Source organism: Notolepis coatsorum, assembly GCF_963971535.1.
Source record: "Notolepis coatsorum genome assembly, chromosome: 3".
NCBI lineage: Eukaryota > Metazoa > Chordata > Actinopteri > Aulopiformes > Paralepididae > Notolepis > Notolepis coatsorum.
This window is the reverse complement of record NC_140167.1, coordinates 201,198,521-201,224,159: the sequence shown is the minus strand read 5'-3', so window position 1 is coordinate 201,224,159 and position 25,639 is coordinate 201,198,521. Positions and strand designations below refer to the sequence as shown.

The window sequence follows — 25,639 nt, the reverse complement described above, 5'->3', positions numbered from 1 at the left end:
TTATTTATTTTTTTATATTTATTTTTTATTTTTACATGTTTTGGCCTTAAATAGTTTCAAAATATCAGTCATTTATGAAAATAAGTTACAAAAGTAAAAAGATTATGCGTTTTGGAAAATAGCTCTTTATTTGATTATCATAAAAAAGTGTTTTCTGGGGCGGCTACATGGCGTAGTGGGCAAGGCGCTCGCCACGAATGCTGGAGACGCTGGGCTTGCCTGTTCGAGCCCAGCGCTCCACATTGCTTTCAGTTTAGCTGGTCGTTCATACTAATACACATTGGCCGTATTAGGGGGTGGGAAACTGATGGGTGGGGATCGGGCGTTGTGGACAGCGACTCCTACAGGTCGGTTGGTGCGCCTGCGCAGTAGAATCAGGAAGTGTCGGGGGCAGCGTGAGCCTCCCACGCGTTACTCCTCGCCACTGAGAGATCGAGCTGCGCAGGTGAAAAGATGCGACTGCTGTTACCTCAAGTACCGGAGGGGACTTGTGCTATATGTATGACTTAGTCCACATTGCAGCCGGCTTGTGGGAGGCAAGAAACAGCGTTCGTGACAGGGGAGGGTTGAATTGAATGATACGAAATTGGGATGGGAGAAAATATAGAAAATGGGGGAAAAAGTGGATTAAAAAAAATAAAAATAAAAAATGTTTTCTATACAGAGATATCAACATCGGTAAATATCGGTATCGGCCAGAACAGCAATATTAATATCGGTTATCGGTATCTGCCACAATTTTCACATCGGTGCATCATGTCAGGTCTACATGCATGATGCACACACACACGATGTCTCTGCTCCTGCTCCTCTCACCTTGCCGTGGTTGTCCACTCCAGCCAGGGCGAGGGAGGTCCAGGAGAACTGCAGGGCCTTGAAGTGGAGGGCGGGGCCTCCGGTGCGCTGGCGCTTGATGGCCGACTCCTCGCCGGGCCGCTGGCCGGGGTTGGAGGAGGACGAGGAGCCGTAGAAGACGCCCATGGTGTGGAGGGAGAGGCGGTGGAGGATCTGGACGCTGCCGTCGTGGAAGGAGAGGGCCAGGCCTGTGGGCACCACGAGCACCACCTTCACTTTCCACTCAATTGAGAGGTGGGCACTGTATCCGTGCTCATCAGTTGTACATTTGTCTAAATCAATGCTAAAATATTTGGTGACGTCAGTTGAAGATTAAAAGTTTAAAGTTTGATACGGTATACCGAAAGACTTTTGGCAATGAAAAGGCGGTCACATCAAACCAATACACAACTAATTGAGAACTGTGGAAGATTCCTTTCATGGCCTGGACCCTCATTCTAGTCCTTTTGATAACACCTTCCCCCCCTCCTGCCTGTGCCCCTCACCCTCTCCTTCCCGTCTTCACCCTCCTTCCTGTATAACCTGGTCATCCCTTCCCCCGCCCCCTCCCTTTGTGACAGATAGTTTATAAGGTGACCCCACAAAGAAGTCAGGGAGCTTCACCCACTTCTCCTGAACCAGAGAACATCAAGTCCTCTACCAAACTACTGACCAGAGAACATCAAGTCCTCTACCAAACTACTGACCAGAGAACATCAAGTCCTCTACCAAACTACTGACCAGAGAACATCAAATCCTCTACCAACCTCCTGAACCAGAGAACGTCAAGTCCTCTACCAAACTCCTGAACCAGAGAACATCAAGTCCTCTACCAAACTACTGAACCAGAGAACATCAAGTCCTCTACCAAACTACTGACCAGAGAACGTCAAGTCCTCTAGCAAACTTCTGAACCAGAGAACGTCAAGTCCTCTACCAAACTACTGACCAGAGAACATCAAGTCCTCTACCAAACTACTGACCAGAGAACATCAAGTCCTCTACCAAACTACTGACCAGAGAACATCAAGTCCTCTACCAAACTACTGACCAGAGAACATCAAGTCCTCTACCAAACTACTGACCAGAGAACATCAAGTCCTCTACCAAACTACTGAACCAGAGAACATCAAGTCCTCTACCAAACTTCTGAACCAGAGAACGTCAAGTCCTCTACCAAACTACTGAACCAGAGAACATCAAGTCATATACCAAACTCGTGAACCAGAGAACATCAAGTCCTCTAGCAAACTACTGAACCAGAGAACATCAAGTCCTCTACCAAACTACTGACCAGAGAACATCAAGTCCTCTAGCAAACTACTGAACCAGAGAACATCAAGTCCTCTACCAAACTACTGACCAGAGAACATCAAGTCCTCTACCAAACTACTGACCAGAGAACATCAAATCCTCTACCAAACTACTGAACCAGAGAACATCAAGTCCTCTACCAAACTACTGACCAGAGAACATCAAATCCTCTACCAACCTCCTGAACCAGAGAACGTCAAGTCCTCTACCAAACTCCTGAACCAGAGAACATCAAGTCCTCTACCAAACTACTGAACCAGAGAACATCAAGTCCTCTACCAAACTTCTGAACCAGAGAACGTCAAGTCCTCTAGCAAACTTCTGAACCAGAGAACGTCAAGTCCTCTACCAAACTACTGACCAGAGAACATCAAGTCCTCTACCAAACTACTGACCAGAGAACATCAAGTCCTCTACCAAACTACTGACCAGAGAACATCAAGTCCTCTACCAAACTACTGACCAGAGAACATCAAGTCCTCTACCAAACTACTGACCAGAGAACATCAAGTCCTCTAGCAAACTACTGACCAGAGAACATCAAATCCTCTACCAACCTCCTGAACCAGAGAACGTCAAGTCCTCTACCAAACTCCTGAACCAGAGAACGTCAAGTCCTCTACCAAACTACTGAACCAGAGAACATCAAGTCCTCTACCAAACTCGTGAACCAGAGAACATCAAGTCCTCTAGCAAACTACTGAACCAGAGAACATCAAGTCCTCTACCAAACTACTGACCAGAGAACGTCAAGTCCTCTACCAAACTACTGAACCAGAGAACATCAAGTCCTCTACCAAACTCGTGAACCAGAGAACGTCAAGTCCTCTAGCAAACTTCTGAACCAGAGAACGTCAAGTCCTCTACCAAACTACTGACCAGAGAACATCAAGTCCTCTACCAAACTACTGACCAGAGAACATCAAGTCCTCTACCAAACTACTGACCAGAGAACATCAAGTCCTCTACCAAACTACTGACCAGAGAACATCAAGTCCTCTACCAAACTACTGACCAGAGAACATCAAGTCCTCTAGCAAACTACTGACCAGAGAACATCAAATCCTCTACCAACCTCCTGAACCAGAGAACGTCAAGTCCTCTACCAAACTCCTGAACCAGAGAACATCAAGTCCTCTACCAAACTTCTGAACCAGAGAACGTCAAGTCCTCTACCAAACTACTGAACCAGAGAACATCAAGTCCTCTACCAAACTCGTGAACCAGAGAACATCAAGTCCTCTAGCAAACTACTGAACCAGAGAACATCAAGTCCTCTACCAAACTACTGACCAGAGAACATCAAGTCCTCTACCAAACTACTGAACCAGAGAACATCAAGTCCTCTACCAAACTCGTGAACCAGAGAACATCAAGTCCTCTAGCAAACTACTGAACCAGAGAACATCAAGTCCTCTAGCAAACTACTGAACCAGAGAACATCAAGTCCTCTACCAAACTACTGACCAGAGAACATCAAGTCCTCTACCAAACTACTGACCAGAGAACATCAAATCCTCTACCAAACTACTGAACCAGAGAACATCAAGTCCTCTACCAAACTACTGACCAGAGAACATCAAATCCTCTACCAACCTCCTGAACCAGAGAACGTCAAGTCCTCTACCAAACTCCTGAACCAGAGAACATCAAGTCCTCTACCAAACTACTGAACCAGAGAACATCAAGTCCTCTTCTGAACCAGAGAACGTCAAGTCCTCTACCAAACTACTGAACCAGAGAACGTCAAGTCCTCTACCAAACTCGTGAACCAGAGAACATCAAGTCCTCTAGCAAACTACTGAACCAGAGAACATCAAGTCCTCTACCAAACTACTGACCAGAGAACATCAAGTCCTCTAGCAAACTACTGAACCAGAGAACATCAAGTCCTCTACCAAACTACTGACCAGAGAACATCAAGTCCTCTACCAAACTACTGACCAGAGAACATCAAATCCTCTACCAAACTACTGAACCAGAGAACATCAAGTCCTCTACCAAACTTCTGAACCAGAGAACGTCAAGTCCTCTAGCAAACTTCTGAACCAGAGAACGTCAAGTCCTCTACCAAACTACTGACCAGAGAACATCAAGTCCTCTACCAAACTACTGACCAGAGAACATCAAGTCCTCTACCAAACTACTGACCAGAGAACATCAAGTCCTCTACCAAACTACTGACCAGAGAACATCAAGTCCTCTACCAAACTACTGACCAGAGAACATCAAGTCCTCTAGCAAACTACTGACCAGAGAACATCAAATCCTCTACCAACCTCCTGAACCAGAGAACGTCAAGTCCTCTACCAAACTCCTGAACCAGAGAACATCAAGTCCTCTACCAAACTTCTGAACCAGAGAACGTCAAGTCCTCTACCAAACTACTGAACCAGAGAACATCAAGTCCTCTACCAAACTCGTGAACCAGAGAACATCAAGTCCTCTAGCAAACTACTGAACCAGAGAACATCAAGTCCTCTACCAAACTACTGACCAGAGAACGTCAAGTCCTCTACCAAACTACTGAACCAGAGAACATCAAGTCCTCTACCAAACTCGTGAACCAGAGAACATCAAGTCCTCTAGCAAACTACTGAACCAGAGAACATCAAGTCCTCTAGCAAACTACTGAACCAGAGAACATCAAGTCCTCTACCAAACTACTGACCAGAGAACATCAAGTCCTCTACCAAACTACTGACCAGAGAACATCAAATCCTCTACCAAACTACTGAACCAGAGAACATCAAGTCCTCTACCAAACTACTGACCAGAGAACATCAAATCCTCTACCAACCTCCTGAACCAGAGAACGTCAAGTCCTCTACCAAACTCCTGAACCAGAGAACATCAAGTCCTCTACCAAACTACTGAACCAGAGAACATCAAGTCCTCTACCAAACTTCTGAACCAGAGAACGTCAAGTCCTCTAGCAAACTTCTGAACCAGAGAACGTCAAGTCCTCTACCAAACTACTGACCAGAGAACATCAAGTCCTCTACCAAACTACTGACCAGAGAACATCAAGTCCTCTACCAAACTACTGACCAGAGAACATCAAGTCCTCTACCAAACTACTGACCAGAGAACATCAAGTCCTCTACCAAACTACTGACCAGAGAACATCAAGTCCTCTAGCAAACTACTGACCAGAGAACGTCAAGTCCTCTACCAAACTACTGAACCAGAGAACATCAAGTCCTCTACCAAACTTCTGAACCAGAGAACGTCAAGTCCTCTACCAAACTACTGAACCAGAGAACATCAAGTCCTCTACCAAACTACTGAACCAGAGAACATCAAGTCCTCTAGCAAACTACTGACCAGAGAACATCAAGTCCTCTACCAAACTACTGACCAGAGAACATCAAGTCCTCTAGCAAACTACTGACCAGAGAACATCAAATCCTCTACCAAACTACTGACCAGAGAACATCAAGTCCTCTACCAAACTACTGACCAGAGAACATCAAGTCCTCTACCAAACTACTGACCAGAGAACATCAAGTCCTCTACCAAACTACTGACCAGAGAACATCAAGTCCTCTAGCAAACTACTGACCAGAGAACATCAAATCCTCTACCAACCTCCTGAACCAGAGAACGTCAAGTCCTCTACCAAACTCCTGAACCAGAGAACATCAAGTCCTCTACCAAACTTCTGAACCAGAGAACGTCAAGCCCTCTACCAAACTACTGAACCAGAGAACATCAAGTCCTCTACCAAACTCGTGAACCAGAGAACATCAAGTCCTCTAGCAAACTACTGAACCAGAGAACATCAAGTCCTCTACCAAACTACTGACCAGAGAACGTCAAGTCCTCTACCAAACTACTGAACCAGAGAACATCAAGTCCTCTACCAAACTCGTGAACCAGAGAACATCAAGTCCTCTAGCAAACTACTGAACCAGAGAACATCAAGTCCTCTAGCAAACTACTGAACCAGAGAATATCAAGTCCTCTACCAAACTACTGACCAGAGAACATCAAGTCCTCTACCAAACTACTGACCAGAGAACATCAAATCCTCTACCAAACTACTGAACCAGAGAACATCAAGTCCTCTACCAAACTACTGACCAGAGAACATCAAATCCTCTACCAACCTCCTGAACCAGAGAACGTCAAGTCCTCTACCAAACTCCTGAACCAGAGAACATCAAGTCCTCTACCAAACTACTGAACCAGAGAACATCAAGTCCTCTACCAAACTACTGACCAGAGAACATCAAATCCTCTACCAACCTCCTGAACCAGAGAACGTCAAGTCCTCTACCAAACTCCTGAACCAGAGAACATCAAGTCCTCTACCAAACTACTGACCAGAGAACATCAAGTCCTCTACCAAACTACTGACCAGAGAACATCAAATCCTCTACCAAACTACTGAACCAGAGAACATCAAGTCCTCTACCAAACTACTGACCAGAGAACATCAAATCCTCTACCAACCTCCTGAACCAGAGAACGTCAAGTCCTCTACCAAACTCCTGAACCAGAGAACATCAAGTCCTCTACCAAACTACTGAACCAGAGAACATCAAGTCCTCTACCAAACTTCTGAACCAGAGAACGTCAAGTCCTCTAGCAAACTTCTGAACCAGAGAACGTCAAGTCCTCTACCAAACTACTGACCAGAGAACATCAAGTCCTCTACCAAACTACTGACCAGAGAACATCAAGTCCTCTACCAAACTACTGACCAGAGAACATCAAGTCCTCTACCAAACTACTGACCAGAGAACATCAAGTCCTCTACCAAACTACTGACCAGAGAACATCAAGTCCTCTAGCAAACTACTGACCAGAGAACATCAAATCCTCTACCAACCTCCTGAACCAGAGAACGTCAAGTCCTCTACCAAACTCCTGAACCAGAGAACGTCAAGTCCTCTACCAAACTACTGAACCAGAGAACATCAAGTCCTCTACCAAACTCGTGAACCAGAGAACATCAAGTCCTCTAGCAAACTACTGAACCAGAGAACATCAAGTCCTCTACCAAACTACTGACCAGAGAACGTCAAGTCCTCTACCAAACTACTGAACCAGAGAACATCAAGTCCTCTACCAAACTCGTGAACCAGAGAACGTCAAGTCCTCTAGCAAACTTCTGAACCAGAGAACGTCAAGTCCTCTACCAAACTACTGACCAGAGAACATCAAGTCCTCTACCAAACTACTGACCAGAGAACATCAAGTCCTCTACCAAACTACTGACCAGAGAACATCAAGTCCTCTACCAAACTACTGACCAGAGAACATCAAGTCCTCTACCAAACTACTGACCAGAGAACATCAAGTCCTCTAGCAAACTACTGACCAGAGAACATCAAATCCTCTACCAACCTCCTGAACCAGAGAACGTCAAGTCCTCTACCAAACTCCTGAACCAGAGAACATCAAGTCCTCTACCAAACTTCTGAACCAGAGAACGTCAAGTCCTCTACCAAACTACTGAACCAGAGAACATCAAGTCCTCTACCAAACTCGTGAACCAGAGAACATCAAGTCCTCTAGCAAACTACTGAACCAGAGAACATCAAGTCCTCTACCAAACTACTGACCAGAGAACATCAAGTCCTCTACCAAACTACTGAACCAGAGAACATCAAGTCCTCTACCAAACTCGTGAACCAGAGAACATCAAGTCCTCTAGCAAACTACTGAACCAGAGAACATCAAGTCCTCTAGCAAACTACTGAACCAGAGAACATCAAGTCCTCTACCAAACTACTGACCAGAGAACATCAAGTCCTCTACCAAACTACTGACCAGAGAACATCAAATCCTCTACCAAACTACTGAACCAGAGAACATCAAGTCCTCTACCAAACTACTGACCAGAGAACATCAAATCCTCTACCAACCTCCTGAACCAGAGAACGTCAAGTCCTCTACCAAACTCCTGAACCAGAGAACATCAAGTCCTCTACCAAACTACTGAACCAGAGAACATCAAGTCCTCTTCTGAACCAGAGAACGTCAAGTCCTCTACCAAACTACTGAACCAGAGAACGTCAAGTCCTCTACCAAACTCGTGAACCAGAGAACATCAAGTCCTCTAGCAAACTACTGAACCAGAGAACATCAAGTCCTCTACCAAACTACTGACCAGAGAACATCAAGTCCTCTAGCAAACTACTGAACCAGAGAACATCAAGTCCTCTACCAAACTACTGACCAGAGAACATCAAGTCCTCTACCAAACTACTGACCAGAGAACATCAAATCCTCTACCAAACTACTGAACCAGAGAACATCAAGTCCTCTACCAAACTTCTGAACCAGAGAACGTCAAGTCCTCTAGCAAACTTCTGAACCAGAGAACGTCAAGTCCTCTACCAAACTACTGACCAGAGAACATCAAGTCCTCTACCAAACTACTGACCAGAGAACATCAAGTCCTCTACCAAACTACTGACCAGAGAACATCAAGTCCTCTACCAAACTACTGACCAGAGAACATCAAGTCCTCTACCAAACTACTGACCAGAGAACATCAAGTCCTCTAGCAAACTACTGACCAGAGAACATCAAATCCTCTACCAACCTCCTGAACCAGAGAACGTCAAGTCCTCTACCAAACTCCTGAACCAGAGAACATCAAGTCCTCTACCAAACTTCTGAACCAGAGAACGTCAAGTCCTCTACCAAACTACTGAACCAGAGAACATCAAGTCCTCTACCAAACTCGTGAACCAGAGAACATCAAGTCCTCTAGCAAACTACTGAACCAGAGAACATCAAGTCCTCTACCAAACTACTGACCAGAGAACGTCAAGTCCTCTACCAAACTACTGAACCAGAGAACATCACGTCCTCTACCAAACTCGTGAACCAGAGAACATCAAGTCCTCTAGCAAACTACTGAACCAGAGAACATCAAGTCCTCTAGCAAACTACTGAACCAGAGAACATCAAGTCCTCTACCAAACTACTGACCAGAGAACATCAAGTCCTCTACCAAACTACTGACCAGAGAACATCAAATCCTCTACCAAACTACTGAACCAGAGAACATCAAGTCCTCTACCAAACTACTGACCAGAGAACATCAAATCCTCTACCAACCTCCTGAACCAGAGAACGTCAAGTCCTCTACCAAACTCCTGAACCAGAGAACATCAAGTCCTCTACCAAACTACTGAACCAGAGAACATCAAGTCCTCTACCAAACTTCTGAACCAGAGAACGTCAAGTCCTCTAGCAAACTTCTGAACCAGAGAACGTCAAGTCCTCTACCAAACTACTGACCAGAGAACATCAAGTCCTCTACCAAACTACTGACCAGAGAACATCAAGTCCTCTACCAAACTACTGACCAGAGAACATCAAGTCCTCTACCAAACTACTGACCAGAGAACATCAAGTCCTCTACCAAACTACTGACCAGAGAACATCAAGTCCTCTAGCAAACTACTGACCAGAGAACGTCAAGTCCTCTACCAAACTACTGAACCAGAGAACATCAAGTCCTCTACCAAACTTCTGAACCAGAGAACGTCAAGTCCTCTACCAAACTACTGAACCAGAGAACATCAAGTCCTCTACCAAACTACTGAACCAGAGAACATCAAGTCCTCTAGCAAACTACTGACCAGAGAACATCAAGTCCTCTACCAAACTACTGACCAGAGAACATCAAGTCCTCTAGCAAACTACTGACCAGAGAACATCAAATCCTCTACCAAACTACTGACCAGAGAACATCAAGTCCTCTACCAAACTACTGACCAGAGAACATCAAGTCCTCTACCAAACTACTGACCAGAGAACATCAAGTCCTCTACCAAACTACTGACCAGAGAACATCAAGTCCTCTAGCAAACTACTGACCAGAGAACATCAAATCCTCTACCAACCTCCTGAACCAGAGAACGTCAAGTCCTCTACCAAACTCCTGAACCAGAGAACATCAAGTCCTCTACCAAACTTCTGAACCAGAGAACGTCAAGCCCTCTACCAAACTACTGAACCAGAGAACATCAAGTCCTCTACCAAACTCGTGAACCAGAGAACATCAAGTCCTCTAGCAAACTACTGAACCAGAGAACATCAAGTCCTCTACCAAACTACTGACCAGAGAACGTCAAGTCCTCTACCAAACTACTGAACCAGAGAACATCAAGTCCTCTACCAAACTCGTGAACCAGAGAACATCAAGTCCTCTAGCAAACTACTGAACCAGAGAACATCAAGTCCTCTAGCAAACTACTGAACCAGAGAACATCAAGTCCTCTACCAAACTACTGACCAGAGAACATCAAGTCCTCTACCAAACTACTGACCAGAGAACATCAAATCCTCTACCAAACTACTGAACCAGAGAACATCAAGTCCTCTACCAAACTACTGACCAGAGAACATCAAATCCTCTACCAACCTCCTGAACCAGAGAACGTCAAGTCCTCTACCAAACTCCTGAACCAGAGAACATCAAGTCCTCTACCAAACTACTGAACCAGAGAACATCAAGTCCTCTACCAAACTTCTGAACCAGAGAACGTCAAGTCCTCTAGCAAACTTCTGAACCAGAGAACGTCAAGTCCTCTACCAAACTACTGACCAGAGAACATCAAGTCCTCTACCAAACTACTGACCAGAGAACATCAAGTCCTCTACCAAACTACTGACCAGAGAACATCAAGTCCTCTACCAAACTACTGACCAGAGAACATCAAGTCCTCGACCAAACTACTGACCAGAGAACATCAAGTCCTCTAGCAAACTACTGACCAGAGAACGTCAAGTCCTCTACCAAACTACTGAACCAGAGAACATCAAGTCCTCTACCAAACTTCTGAACCAGAGAACGTCAAGTCCTCTACCAAACTACTGAACCAGAGAACATCAAGTCCTCTACCAAACTACTGAACCAGAGAACATCAAGTCCTCTAGCAAACTACTGACCAGAGAACATCAAGTCCTCTACCAAACTACTGACCAGAGAACATCAAGTCCTCTACCAAACTACTGAACCAGAGAACATCAAGTCCTCTACCAAACTTCTGAACCAGAGAACGTCAAGTCCTCTACCAAACTACTGAACCAGAGAACATCAAGTCCTCTACCAAACTCGTGAACCAGAGAACATCAAGTCCTCTAGCAAACTACTGACCAGAGAACATCAAGTCCTCTACCAAACTACTGAACCAGAGAACATCAAGTCCTCTACCAAACTACTGAACCAGAGAACATAAAGTCCTCTACCAAACTACTGACCAGAGAACATCAAGTCCTCTACCAAACTACTGAACCAGAGAACATCAAGTCCTCTACCAAACTTCTGAACCAGAGAACGTCAAGTCCTCTAGCAAACTACTGACCAGAGAACATCAAGTCCTCTACCAAACTACTGACCAGAGAACATCAAGTCCTCTACCAAACTACTGACCAGAGAACATCAAGTCCTCTACCAAACTACTGACCAGAGAACATCAAGTCCTCTACCAAACTACTGACTAGAGAACATCAAGTCCTCTACCAAACTACTGACCAGAGAACATCAAGTCCTCTACCAAACTACTGACCAGAGAACATCAAGTCCTCTACCAAACTACTGACCAGAGAACATCAAGTCCTCTACCAAACTACTGACCAGAGAACATCAAGTCCTCTACCAAACTACTGACTAGAGAACATCAAGTCCTCTACCAAACTACTGACCAGAGAACATCAAGTCCTCTACCAAACTCCAGACCAGAGAACATCAAGTCCTCTACCAAACTACTGACCAGAGAACATCAAGTCCTCTACCAAACTACTGAACCAGAGAACATCAAGTCCTCTACCAAACTACTGACCAGAGAACATCAAGTCCTCTACCAAACTACTGACCAGAGAACATCAAGTCCTCTACCAAACTACTGAACCAGAGAACATCAAGTCCTCTACCAAACTACTGAACCAGAGAACATCAAGTCCTCTAGCAAACTACTGAACCAGAGAACATCAAGTCCTCTAGCAAACTACTGAACCAGAGAACATCAAGTCCTCTACCAAACTACTGACCAGAGAACATCAAGTCCTCTAGCAAACTACTGACCAGAGAACATCAAGTCCTCTACCAAACTACTGAACCAGAGAACATCAAGTCCTCTAGCAAACTACTGACCAGAGAACATCAAGTCCTCTACCAAACTACTGAACCAGAGAACATCAAGTCCTCTACCAAACTACTGACCAGAGAACATCACGTCCTCTACCAAACTACTGAACCAGAGAACATCAAGTCCTCTAGCAAACTACTGACCAGAGAACATCAAGTCCTCTACCAAACTACTGACTAGAGAACATCAAGTCCTCTACCAAACTACTGACTAGAGAACATCAAGTCCTCTACCAAACTTGTGAACCAGAGAACATCAAGTCCTCTAGCAAACTACTGACCAGAGAACATCAAGTCCTCTAGCAAACTACTGAACCAGAGAACATCAAGTCCTCTACCAAACTACTGACCAGAGAACATCAAGTCCTCTACCAAACTACTAACCAGAGAACATCAAGTCCTCTACCAAACTCCTGAACCAGAGAACGCCAAGTCCTCTAGCAAACTACTGACCAGAGAACATCAAGTCCTCTAGCAAACTACTGACCAGAGAACATCAAGTCCTCTACCAAACTCCTGAACCAGAGAACATCAAGTCCTCTAGCAAACTACTGACCAGAGAACATCAAGTCCTCTACCAAACTACTGACCAGAGAACATCAAGTCCTCTACCAAACTCCTGACCAGAGAACATCAAGTCCTCTACCAAACTCCTGACCAGAGAACATCAAGTCCTCTACCAAACTCCTGACCAGAGAACATCAAGTCCTCTACCAAACTACTGACCAGAGAACATCAAGTCCTCTACCAAACTACTGACCGGAGAACATCAAGTCCTCTACCAAACTACTGACCAGAGAACATCAAATCCTCTAGCAAACTACTGAACCAGAGAACATCAAGTCCTCTAGCAAACTACTGACCAGAGAACATCAAGTCCTCTAGCAAACTACTGACCAGAGAACATCAAGTCCTCTAGCAAACTACTGAACCAGAGAACATCAAGTCCTCTACCAAACTACTGACCAGAGAACATCAAGTCCTCTAGCAAACTCCTGAACCAGAGAACATCAAGTCCTCTAGCAAACTACTGACCAGAGAACATCAAGTCCTCTAGCAAACTACTGACCAGAGAACATCAAGTCCTCTACCAAACTACTGACCAGAGAACATCAAGTCCTCTACCAAACTCCTGACCAGAGAACATCAAGTCCTCTACCAAACTACTGACCAGAGAACATCAAGTCCTCTAGCAAACTACTGACCAGAGAACATCAAGTCCTCTACCAAACTACTGACCAGAGAACATCAAGTCCTCTACCAAACTCCTAAACTATTTTGTATTCGATTCACCATGTTTTAACAAATACATTTGTATCAACCAAGATGATTTGACCATGCGCATCCTCAACCTCTCTGGGTTCCCATTGACATAACGAATATGCAGTAAGCAGCCGTTAGCACTGAGATTTAGGTATTGGGGAAGCCAGACACGGACATCCTCAGGGTTCCCAGACATTGCAAAATGAAATTCAAGGACTTTCAAGTACTTTCCTAAGCACATTTTATTTCATTTTATTTTAAAAGGACATTTAAAAGGATACAATTCACTTTTAAATCTATAAAAGGTTTTTTATAGAAAATAAATGTATGGCTTAAAACCAATTTCTGACAATTAGTTACACTTTAAATTAAAAAAATAATCTTTTTTGATTCAGAACAATTTGATCATGGATGAACAAAACTTCCAATGCGAATGGTTGATTTGAATGTCAATGACTTTTTAAGCACCTTGTTAAAAAATTGGCTATTTTCAAGGAATTCCAGGCCTTGACTTTTTTAATCAAGCACTTTAAGCACTTCAATGACCTTGTGCGAACCCTGCATCCTACACATTAGCCTGGCATCATTAGCCTGGCATTAACCCTGATAACCTGCACCCGTGTGTGGGCGTCAGTTCCTCCCTGCGTGGAGGCAGTGTACTCACCCAGGCCAGGGCAGAACTTGGTGTCAGAAGCCACTTTGAGGTCCGTGTTGGAGATGGAGATGGGCAGCTTGGGCAGAGCCACCGACGATACTCGCTCCAGGTCATTGGTGGTGGACAGGATGCGCCACTTCAGAATCATGGGCTGTTTCTCACCCACTGGCAAGAGGCAGAGAGAGGACGGCTGTGAGGATGACCCCAAATCGACCATATTCACATGGTGGCCAAAATGGCATAAGGGCAAAATGAATACATGTTAGTCTGTATGTATTCAGTAGCAAACATTAACTGATGTTTACACTGCTTGTGTTGTTTTTACCATAGATATATATAGAACACTAGATAGCTTAAGGCGGAGTCACCAGCGTCACTGAACCGCCGCCATCTTGCCCAGGTCAGCCTTGAGTGAGAGTGAGTGAGCTGCACAGACAAAAATACTCATAACTCGCTGAAATATTGACGGATTTACAAACGGGTTGGTTTGCTATAAACATCAAAGATGTAGAGGATACTGCATACTTATAAAAAAAAAATAAAGATGTTTTTTTTACAAACCGCTTGAATCATAGCCACGTTAATAATGCTTGTAATAAACCAAACCGTTTGTAAATCCGTCAATATTTCAGCGAGTTATGAGTATTTTTGTCTGTGCAGCTCACTCACTCTCACTCAAGGCTGACCTGGGCAAGATGGCGGCGGTTCAGTGACAGCGCTCTCCATTGGCCGGCAGCGCGGGTAAGCTATCTAGTGTTCTATATATATCTATGGTTTTTACTACCTGTACCCCCCCCCCCCCCCCCCATCCCCCATGCTGCTATGATGCCTGCATTTCCCCAAGGGGATCAATAAAGGAATATCTTATCTTATCTTATCTTAGCTATGCTAATCATGATTAACACTTTGCTAAGATGTGTCTATTTCCGTTTCGATGTCAAAGGGCAGCTAGCAAGCTTGTTTAATGTCAGCTGCTACATTACATTGATTGCCCACGCCGTTGTTAAGACTATCGGTCTTGTTTTTTTTTAATTGTTAACATAATATGGACATTTGACCTATCAACAATATCAAATAATAATGATCCATGACAAAAATTTTAATATGGGGGCAACAGTGGCTCAGGAGGTAGAGCGGTCGTCTGGTAATCAGAAGGTTCCCGATTCGATTCCCACTCCTCCCGGGCAGCGTATCAATGTGTCCTTGAGCAAGACACTTAACCCCTAACTGCTCCCGATGGGCAGGTCGGCACCTCGCCTGGTCGCCTCCGCCATCGCTGTGTGAATGTGTGAGTGAGTGGGTGAATGTGAGGCACTGAATTGTAAAGCGTTTTGGATAAAAGCTGCTACTATATAAAACCATTTTCCACAGGGTTCCCACAGACATTGCACAATGAAATTCAAGTACTTTTCCAAGCACTATTTTTCATTTTCAAGGATGTCACTTGAAGGATACAATTCGCTTTTTTTTTTTCTTTTTTTTTTACTTTGACCAGTCAGCTGGTTCTTTTCGCGTTTATCGCTTTTTCTGGTCAAGTATGACCGACAGAAACAGGTTGAATGGGGTATAGATGGGGGGAAAGACACTCTGAGAAAATACGGCTAGTCCGGGAGTCGAACTCGCTACCCCAGATCCGTGACGCGCACGGTTGTCCCCGACGCCGAAATAGCGTTCGAGGTACGCGGTGAGCTACTGGAGCTCCCCTACAATTCACTTTTAAATGCTGTTTTTTTTTAAGCATCTTCTTAAAAAAGCTAGAGCATCACACGTGAAGACATTAGGAAAAGCAGTTCAGCGACTCTGCAGATTTTATTAATACAGAACAAAAAAAATACGATTTCTTGATTCAGAACAATTTGATCATGGATGAACAAAACATTCAATGCGAATGGTTGATTTGAATTTCAATGACTTTTTTAAGCACCTTGTAAAAGAAATTGGCTGTTTTCAAGGAATTCCAGGCCTTGACTTTTTCTTGTAAAAGAAATCAAGCACTCTAAGTCTAAGCACTTCAAGGACCTTGTGCGAACCCTGTTTACATGTATAAAAGCTGTGACAAGTGACTTCAGTGATCCAACTATTGTGTCCTGAATGTGAAAACATTTGTTTGCTATTTGTAGTAATTTTTGTGTATTTTTTTAGGGGGGGGGGGGGGGCGAGTTTCTGTCAGTCTCTTTCCTCCTTACCAACTGGTGAGCGATGCTGGAAGATATTATTGACGGGGAGCCCCTCCTTACCAACTGGTGAGCGATGCTGGAAGATATTATTGACGGGGAGCCCCTCCTTACCAACTGGTGAGCGATGCTGGAAGATATTATTGACGGGGAGCCCCTCCTTACCAACTGGTGAGCGATGCTGGAAGATATTATTGACGGGGAGCCCCTCCTTACCAACTGGTGAGCGATGCTGGAAGATATTATTGACGGGGAGCCCCTCCTTACCAACTGGTGAGCGATGCTGGAAGATATTATTGACGGGGAGCCCCTCCTTGCCAACTGGTGAGCGATGCTGGAAGATATTATTGACGGGGAGCCCCTCCTTACCAACTGGTGAGCGATGCTGGAAGATATTATTGACGGGGAGCCCCTCCTTACCAACTGGTGAGCGATGCTGGAAGATATTATTGACGGGGAGCCCCTCCTTCCTCAGTGACCAGCACTCCACGATGCTTCCCGTCTGACTGGAGGCGCAGAGCAGAACCTGCCGGGACAGTCACAGAGGAGGGATGGGTTAGGACAGTCACAGAGGAGGGATGGGTTAGGACAGTCACAGAGGAGGGATGGGTTAGGACAGTCACAGAGGAGGGATGGGTTAGGACAGTCACAGAGGAGGGTTAGGGTTAGGACAGTCACAGAGGAGGGATGGGTTAGGACAGTCACAGAGGAGGGATGGGTTAGGACAGTCACAGAGGAGGGATGGGTTAGGACAGTCACAGAGGAGGGATGGGTTAGGACAGTCACAGAGGAGGGATGGGTTAGGACAGTCACAGAGGAGGGTTAGGGTTAGGACAGTCACAGAGGAGGGTTAGGGTTAGGACAGTCACAGAGGAGGGATGGGTTAGGACAGTCACAGAGGAGGGATGGGTTAGGACAGTCACAGAGGAGGGTTAGGGTTAGGACAGTCACAGAGGAGGGATGGGTTAGGACAGTCACAGAGGAGGGATGGGTTAGGACAGTCACAGAGGAGGGATGGGTTAGGACAGTCACAGAGGAGGGATGGGTTAGGACAGTCACAGAGGAGGGATGGGTTAGGACAGTCACAGAGGAGGGATGGGTTAGGACAGTCACAGAGGAGGGATGGGTTAGGACAGTCACAGAGGAGGGATGGGTTAGGACAGTCACAGAGGAGGGATGTATCGTAGCCTATAATAACAGCATTGCATTGGCCTATCAACCGGTTTTAATAAACAAACAGAAACAGTAGCATGTGTAGCCGCTCTCGTAACTGTGATGCAACCCTTGGTTGAATACGCAGTCACTGGCTCCCACGTTACTAGCCATGTTAATGTGCACCTCAAGCACTGGTTAAAGACGAGCGGTGGGTCCAAAATATATCACATAGACATTTCAAAAGGTACGCACCATTGCATTAGGGTTTCACACACACACACACTCGCGGCGGGGTTTGAAAGCTCGGCATTGCTAATAAACATTTTAAATCATTTTTATAAACGAAAATGGCTGCTTCCGCATTTTACAGCAGGAGCGCTGTGATTGCTGGGCGCACCAGGCACGTGACAAAGCAGCCAGCAATCACAGCGCTCCTGCTGTAAAATGCGGAAGCAGCCATTTTAGCGAAGGCTAGCTCAGTGATTTTTTTACCCGTTTATAAAAATGATTTAAAATGTTTATTAGCAACGCCGAGCTTTCAAACCCCGCCGTGCGCGCGTGTGTGTGAAACCCTAATTCAACGGTGCGTACCTTTGAAATGTCTATGTGATATATTTTGGACCCACCGCTCGTCTTTAACCAGTGCTTGAGGTGCACATTAACATGGCTAGTAACGTGGGAGCCAGTGACTGCGTATTCAACCAAGGGTTGCATCACAGTCACGAGAGGGGTTATAGCATGTGCATCTTTTAGATCAATTAGGCTGCCACTAAATATAAACATTTATTAAATAAGAATGGTTGGCTTTTTTTGCTTAAAAAAAAAAAATAATAATAATAATAATAATTATATATATATTTTTCGACCCGACATGAAAATTGAATGTGGAGACTGGCACGACTATTGGAAGATTCAAACTCATCCCTAGCTGCACGCAGACAGACAGACAGACGGGCGTGTCGAGGGTCTCACCTGCTCAGAACTCATCCCTAGCTGCAGGCAGACAGACAGACGGGCGTGTCGAGGGTCTCACCTGCTCAGAACTCATCCCTAGCTGCACGCAGACAGACAGACAGACGGGCGTGTCGAGGGTCTCACCTGCTCAGAACTCATCCCTAGCTGCACGCAGACAGACAGACAGACGGGCGTGTCGAGGGTCTCACCTGCTCAGAACTCATCCCTAGCTGCACGCAGACAGACAGACAGACGGGCGTGTCGAGGGTCTCACCTGCTCAGAACTCATCCCTAGCTGCAGGCAGACAGACAGACGGGCGTGTCGAGGGTCTCACCTGCTCAGAACTCATCCCTAGCTGCACGCAGACAGACAGACAGACAGACGGGCGTGTCGAGGGTCTCACCTGCTCAGAACTCATCCCTAGCTGCACGCAGACAGACAGACAGACGGGCGTGTCGAGGGTCTCACCTGCTCAGAACTCATCCCTAGCTGCACGCAGACAGACAGACAGACGGGCGTGTCGAGGGTCTCACCTGCTCAGAACTCATCCCTAGCTGCACGCAGACAGACAGACAGACAGACGGGCGTGTCGAGGGTCTCACCTGCTCAGAACTCATCCCTAGCTGCACGCAGACAGACAGACGGGCGTGTCGAGGGTGTCACCTGCTCAGAACTCATCCCTAGCTGCACGCAGACAGACAGACAGACGGGCGTGTCGAGGGTCTCACCTGCTCAGAACTCATCCCTAGCTGCAGGCAGACAGACGGGCGTGTCGAGGGTCTCACCTGCTCAGAACTCATCCCTAGCTGCAGGCAGACAGACAGACGGGCGTGTCGAGGGTCTCACCTGCTCAGAACTCATCCCTAGCTGCACGCAGGCAGACAGACGGGCGTGTCGAGGGTCTCACCTGCTCAGAACTCATCCCTAGCTGCACGCAGACAGACAGACGGGCGTGTCGAGGGTCTCACCTGCTCAGAACTCATCCCTAGCTGCACGTAGGCAGACAGACAGACGGGCGTGTCGAGGGTCTCACCTGCTCAGAACTCATCCCTAGCTGCACGTAGGCAGACAGACAGACGGGCGTGTCGAGGGTCTCACCTGCTCAGAACTCATCCCTAGCTGCACGTAGGCAGACAGACAGACAGACAGACGGGCGTGTCGAGGGTCTCACCTGCTCAGAACTCATCCCTAGCTGCACGCAGACAGACAGACAGACAGACGGGCGTGTCGAGGGTCTCACCTGCTCAGAACTCATCCCTAGCTGCACGCAGACAGACAGACAGACAGACGGGCGTGTCGAGGGTGTCACCTGCTCAGAACTCATCCCTAGCTGCACGCAGACAGGCAGACAGACGGGCGTGTCGAGGGTCTCACCTGCTCAGAACTCATCCCTACCTGCAGGCAGACAGACAGACAGACGGGCGTGTCGAGGGTCTCACCTGCTCAGAACTCATCCCTAGCTGCACGCAGACAGGCAGACAGACGGGCGTGTCGAGGGTCTCACCTGCTCAGAACTCATCCCTAGCTGCACGCAGACAGACAGACAGACAGACGGGCGTGTCGAGGGTCTCACCTGCTCAGAACTCATCCCTAGCTGCACGCAGACAGACAGACAGACAGACGGGCGTGTCGAGGGTGTCACCTGCTCAGAACTCATCCCTAGCTGCACGCAGACAGGCAGACAGACGGGCGTGTCGAGGGTCTCACCTGCTCAGAACTCATCCCTAGCTGCACGCAGACAGACGGGCGTGTCGAGGGTCTCACCTGCTCAGAACTCATCCCTAGCTGCAGGCAGACAGACGGGCGTGTCGAGGGTCTCACCTGCTCAGAACTCATCCCTAGCTGCACGCAGGCAGACAGACGGGCGTGTCGAGGGTCTCACCTGCTCAGAACTCATCCCTAGCTGCACGCAGACAGACAGACGGGCGTGTCGAGGGTCTCACCTGCTCAGAACTCATCCCTAGCTGCACGTAGGCAGACAGACAGACGGGCGTGTCGAGGGTCTCACCTGCTCAGAACTCATCCCTAGCTGCACGCAGACAGACAGACAGACAGACGGGCGTGTCGAGGGTCTCACCTGCTCAGAACTCATCCCTAGCTGCACGCAGACAGACAGACGGGCGTGTCGAGGGTCTCACCTGCTCAGAACTCATCCCTAGCTGCACGTAGGCAGACAGACAGACGGGCGTGTCGAGGGTCTCACCTGCTCAGAACTCATCCCTAGCTGCACGCAGACAGACAGACAGACGGGCGTGTCGAGGGTCTCACCTGCTCAGAACTCATCCCTAGCTGCACGCAGACAGACAGACAGACAGACGGGCGTGTCGAGGGTCTCACCTGCTCAGAACTCATCCCTAGCTGCACGCAGACAGACAGACAGACAGACGGGCGCGTGGAGGGTCTCACCTGCTCAGAACTCATCCCTAGCTGCACGCAGACAGACAGACATACGGGCGTGTCGAGGGTCTCACCTGCTCAGAACTCATCCCTACCTGCACGCAGACAGACAGACAGACAGACGGGCGTGTCGAGGGTCTCACCTGCTCAGAACTCATCCCTAGCAGCACGCAGACAGACAGACAGACGGGCGCGTGGAGGGTCTCACCTGCTCAGAGTTCTCCCTGGTGAGGAACTTGAGGTGGGTGACGGCAGGGTACTTGTCCTTCCTGACGGGGTCCGTCGTGCAGCGCATGAAGAGCGAGGGCAGCAGCTCCGTGTCGATGCGACACTTCTCGTTCACCACGCTCACACACACCTGGAGCGAGCAGCAAACACACATTTTCTTTATTGTTATTTTTAACTTAAATTGATTTACACTCCGCAGGTTGATATAGAGGCTGGAAAAATAAAGAAGATTGCACATAAGATATTACCGTACAGTCGACAGTTGATAACATTGTCTTACTTGCAGTCTTCTTTGAACCAACAGCAACATCAGCATCTAGCTGCCCCTCAGGACTGGGCAAAGTAGGGATGGGGACCGAATCCGGTACTTTTAAGGGTATCGACCTTAATCGCTCCACGATTTTGGGAAATAATCTAATTGCGATTTTTCTGACAGATATTGCGATTGCGATTAAATTTGCGATTATAATTATAATTTTTTTAAGCAGCCCCACAGAGGTTTATTGTAAAAATGCGGCTTGCATCTGGCCTACGCGGTGGGTCTTTTCAGGACACCGAGCCTGAAAATGTTTCTTTTTACATGGGAATCGATACCGGTACCCAACGGTACCTTTTCATCTGTACTTTACTCTCCCTCTCATTCCAAATCGCGATTTCGATTAAAAAACTATTAATCGAGAGGCGGTTAGGTGGCCGAGCGGAGATTGCGTTCGTCACCAACCCCGGAGCTGTGAGCTGGATTCGCCTGTTCGAATCCAGCTCACAGCTCCGGGGTTGTCACCAGCTTGGCTGGCCGTCTGCACTAATACAATTGGCTGTATTAGAGGGTGGGAGAAGCTGGCGGGGTGGGTCTGGGTTGTTGTAAACAGCGACTCCTACAGTTCGGTCGGGGCGCCTGCTAAGCGCGGATAGGACTTGAGGGGGATAGTGTGATCCTCCCACGCGCTACGCCCTCTCGATGAGAATCCGCGCTGCCAGGTGAAAAGAAGCGGTGATTGGCTGGACGTGTGTCAAGTTTCAAGTTTCAAGTTTCTTTAATAGTTGTCATACAGAAGTACAGAATACTTTTGTACAAAATGCTTCTTACTGTTGCGCTCCAGAGACTGTGCATGACAAGATAAGTATGAAATAAAAACATAGTAAAAATTAGAAGAAAAAAAAAGAGGTCACAGTGTTCAGTTTAGACATATGTACAATGTTCGTAGACGTAGTTACCATACAATATACAATACTGTGCAGTGTACTAATATACAATACTATATAGTGCAAGGCATAAATGGACAAGGTGCAGTTTAGGTACAATTCACAGTAGGTGTACGAGTTGTAGTGCAAATCCTTTATCAATAAATATAAAGTGTAAGTGTGTTTGTGTGATCTAAAGTGTGGAGAGTGGGTGCTGCAGTGTGTTGTTTGTTTGAGTGAGTGTGTGTGTGCGTGTGGGTGTGTGTGCTGTGTGCATTTGATGGTTGTTGTATAGTGATTATTGTTCGTTTAGCGATTATTGTTCGTTTAGCAGCCTGATGGCCTGGGGATAGAAGCTCCTTCTGAGTCTTTCTGTGCTCGCCATAAGACTCCGGTATCGCTTGCCTGACGGCAGCAGTTCAAAGAGGCAGTTGTTCGGGTGGCTCGAGTCCTTAATAATTCTCTTAGCCTTCCCCTTGCACCGCTTGTTGTAAATGTTCTGGAGGGTGGGAAGCCCCCCTCTAATTGTGCGTTCGGCTGAACGTGTCACTCTTTGTAGTCTGCTACGGTCTTGTGCAGTGCTATTCCCAAACCAGGAGGTGATGTTGCCGGTCAGGATGCTCTCTATTGTACATGAGTAGAAGTTCCTAAGGATCTTCTGACTGACTTGGAACTTCCTTAGGCGCCTGAGGAAGTAGAGGCGTTGTCGTGCCTTCTTCACAACACTGTCAATGTGTGTGGTCCATGTCAAGTCCTCGGATATGTGGGCTCCGAGGTACTTGAAACTGTTCACTCTCTCAACTGGTGCCCCGTCGATGCTGAGGGGGCTGTAGTCCTTGACCCCCGACCTCCTGAAGTCCACAATCATCTCTTTTGTTTTGCTGACGTTCAGGGAGAGGCAGTTCTCCTGACACCACTGTGACAGGTTCTCTACCTCTTCCAGGTAGGCCCTTTCGTCGTTGGCAGAGATCAGGCCCACCACTACTGTGTCATCAGCAAATTTGATGATGGTGTTGTTGTTCCGCTGTGCTACGCAGTCATGTGTGTACAGGGAGTAGAGGAGGGGGCTCAGAACACAGCCCTGGGGGGCCCCTATGTTGAGCGTGATGGATGAGGAGGTGCAGTTGCCGGCTCTTACCAAGATGGAGGAAGCACGTGGTAGCCTCCACTCACCCAGATGATCTGACTGTGGGGGGTAAGTGCGCAGCGACCAGGAAGGGACTGGGAATTGGCATACGACTAACATTGGGATGGGAGAAAATCGGAGGAAAATGGAGGGGGAAAAAGATCAATAATAAAAAAATTAAAATAAACTATTAATCGTGCAGCCCTAGTATCGACCCAATCACGTCGGTACTACCGAGTACCGATTCACGTGAGATCCACCGGTGCCACATTTCGGTAATGCAAAAAAAAAAAAAAAAAAGATTCCGCGAAACGAAACCTATGAAGTGTGCCGCACGTTCACGTCAACGTTCACGTCAACGTTCACGCGCACAATACACGCTTACCTAGGATTTGACTTGATTCAACAACAACAAAGCAGTCGGGGCAATGGCAAGCTGAAAACGGTCGCAAGTGTGGTTACACTTTACAAAGCTAGGTGCAGACAACGACACTGAGGCATCGACATCTTCAGGTATATTTATTTAAATATATAGATGTGTATTTTAGTTCATCAAAATAGTTCATTGCTGTTTTATACTTGTTATTTTGTAAAACATTATTTTTTATTGAAAGATATCCGTGTGTTTATATATATATATTAGTGCTGTCAATAGATAAAAAAATAAAAACTACCAATTAATCTCACCATTTTCTGTAATTAATCTAGATTAATCTAGATTAAAAATAGCATTTTTCTACTTAAGACCGACGCTTGTAACAGATATTTACTTGAGTAAAATCATGGAATTAATGTAAAATCGACACAAAGAAAGTATATTTAGATTCAAAGACTATTTTAATAGCTTTCTTTGAATACAGTTACTCTCCTCTCTTTGAACTGCTGCGGTCAGGCAAGCGATACCGGAGTCTTAAGGCGAGCACAGAAAGACTCAGAAGAAGCTTCTATCCCCAGGCCATCAGGCTGCTAAACGAACAATAATCACTATGCAACAACCATCAAATGCACACAGCACACACACCCACACGCACACACTCACTCAAACAAACAACACACTGCAGCACCCACTCTCCACACTTTAGATCACACAAACACACTTACACTTTATATTTATTGATAAAGGATTTGCACTACAACTCGTACACCTACTGTGAATTGTACCTAAATTGCACCTCGTCCCATTTCTCCATTTCTGCCTTGCACTATATAGTATTGTATATTAGTACACTGCACAGTATTGTATATTGTATGGTAACTACGTCTATTCTGCATCGAACATTGTACATATGTCTAAACTGAACACTGTGACCTCATTTTTTTTACTTCTAATTTTACTATGTTATTTTATTTCATACTTATCTTGTCTTGCACAGTCTCTGGAGCGCAACAGTAAGAAGCATTTTGTATAAAAGTATTCTGTACTTCTGTATGACAACTATTAAAGAAACTTGAAACTTGAAAACTGTGAAATACAAATGTTCAACAAAACCATCAACATTGACTCAGCTAGACCTCTTTCTTATATCCGCGGCACTAAGATTGAAGATTTGTCACTCCATAGATTAATCTAGATTAATTTATTTTAATGCTGTAAATTAGTGATGCACGATATATCGGCCGCCGATATAATATCGGCTGATATGGCAGTTTTTTTACCCATCGGTATCGGTCCGATATCAAGATAGGGCCGATATATAAAAAATATATATATATATATTTTTTTTTAATATTTCTTTCTCTTCTTTTTACATGTTTTGGCCTTAAATAGTTTCAAAATATCAGTCATTTATGAAAATAAGTTACAAAAGTTTAAAAGAAAATGCATTTTGGAAAATAGCTCTTTATTTGATTATCATAAAAAAGTGTTTTCTATACAGTGATATCGACATCGGTAAATATCGGTATCGGCCAGAACAGCAATATTAATATCGGTATCGGCCACAATTTTCACATTGGTGCATCACTACTTTAAATAATTTAAATTAATCTCCAAAGTTAAAGCATTCATTTTAACAGCCTAATATATATATATATATATATATATATATATATATATATATATATATATATATATATATATATATATATATTAACAAATTGTTCTAAAAAAATAATAATAAATAATTTGAAGTTTGTACCGAAAAAAGGTACTGAAAGATAGCATTTGTTTTTCATATGTGTATATATACCGGTAATGTAAATATCTATATTAGTTTATACTTGTTAAACTATAAACGCT

General features: G+C 45.8%; 1 protein-coding gene across 1 annotated transcript in view; it reads right to left on the bottom strand.

Annotated features, from left to right (window-relative positions):
• med16 (mediator complex subunit 16) overlaps window positions 1-25,639 on the bottom strand; it is a 75,544-nt gene that overhangs the window by 37,812 nt on the left and 12,093 nt on the right. The window contains exons 6-9 of the mRNA XM_084309617.1: window positions 21,073-21,222; window positions 16,778-16,883; window positions 14,193-14,348; window positions 817-1,043 (exon numbers count right to left, since the gene is read on the bottom strand). Of these exons, the coding sequence (XP_084165743.1) occupies window positions 817-1,043; window positions 14,193-14,348; window positions 16,778-16,883; window positions 21,073-21,222 (639 nt within the window). The remainder of the gene's footprint in view (window positions 1-816; window positions 1,044-14,192; window positions 14,349-16,777; window positions 16,884-21,072; window positions 21,223-25,639) is intronic.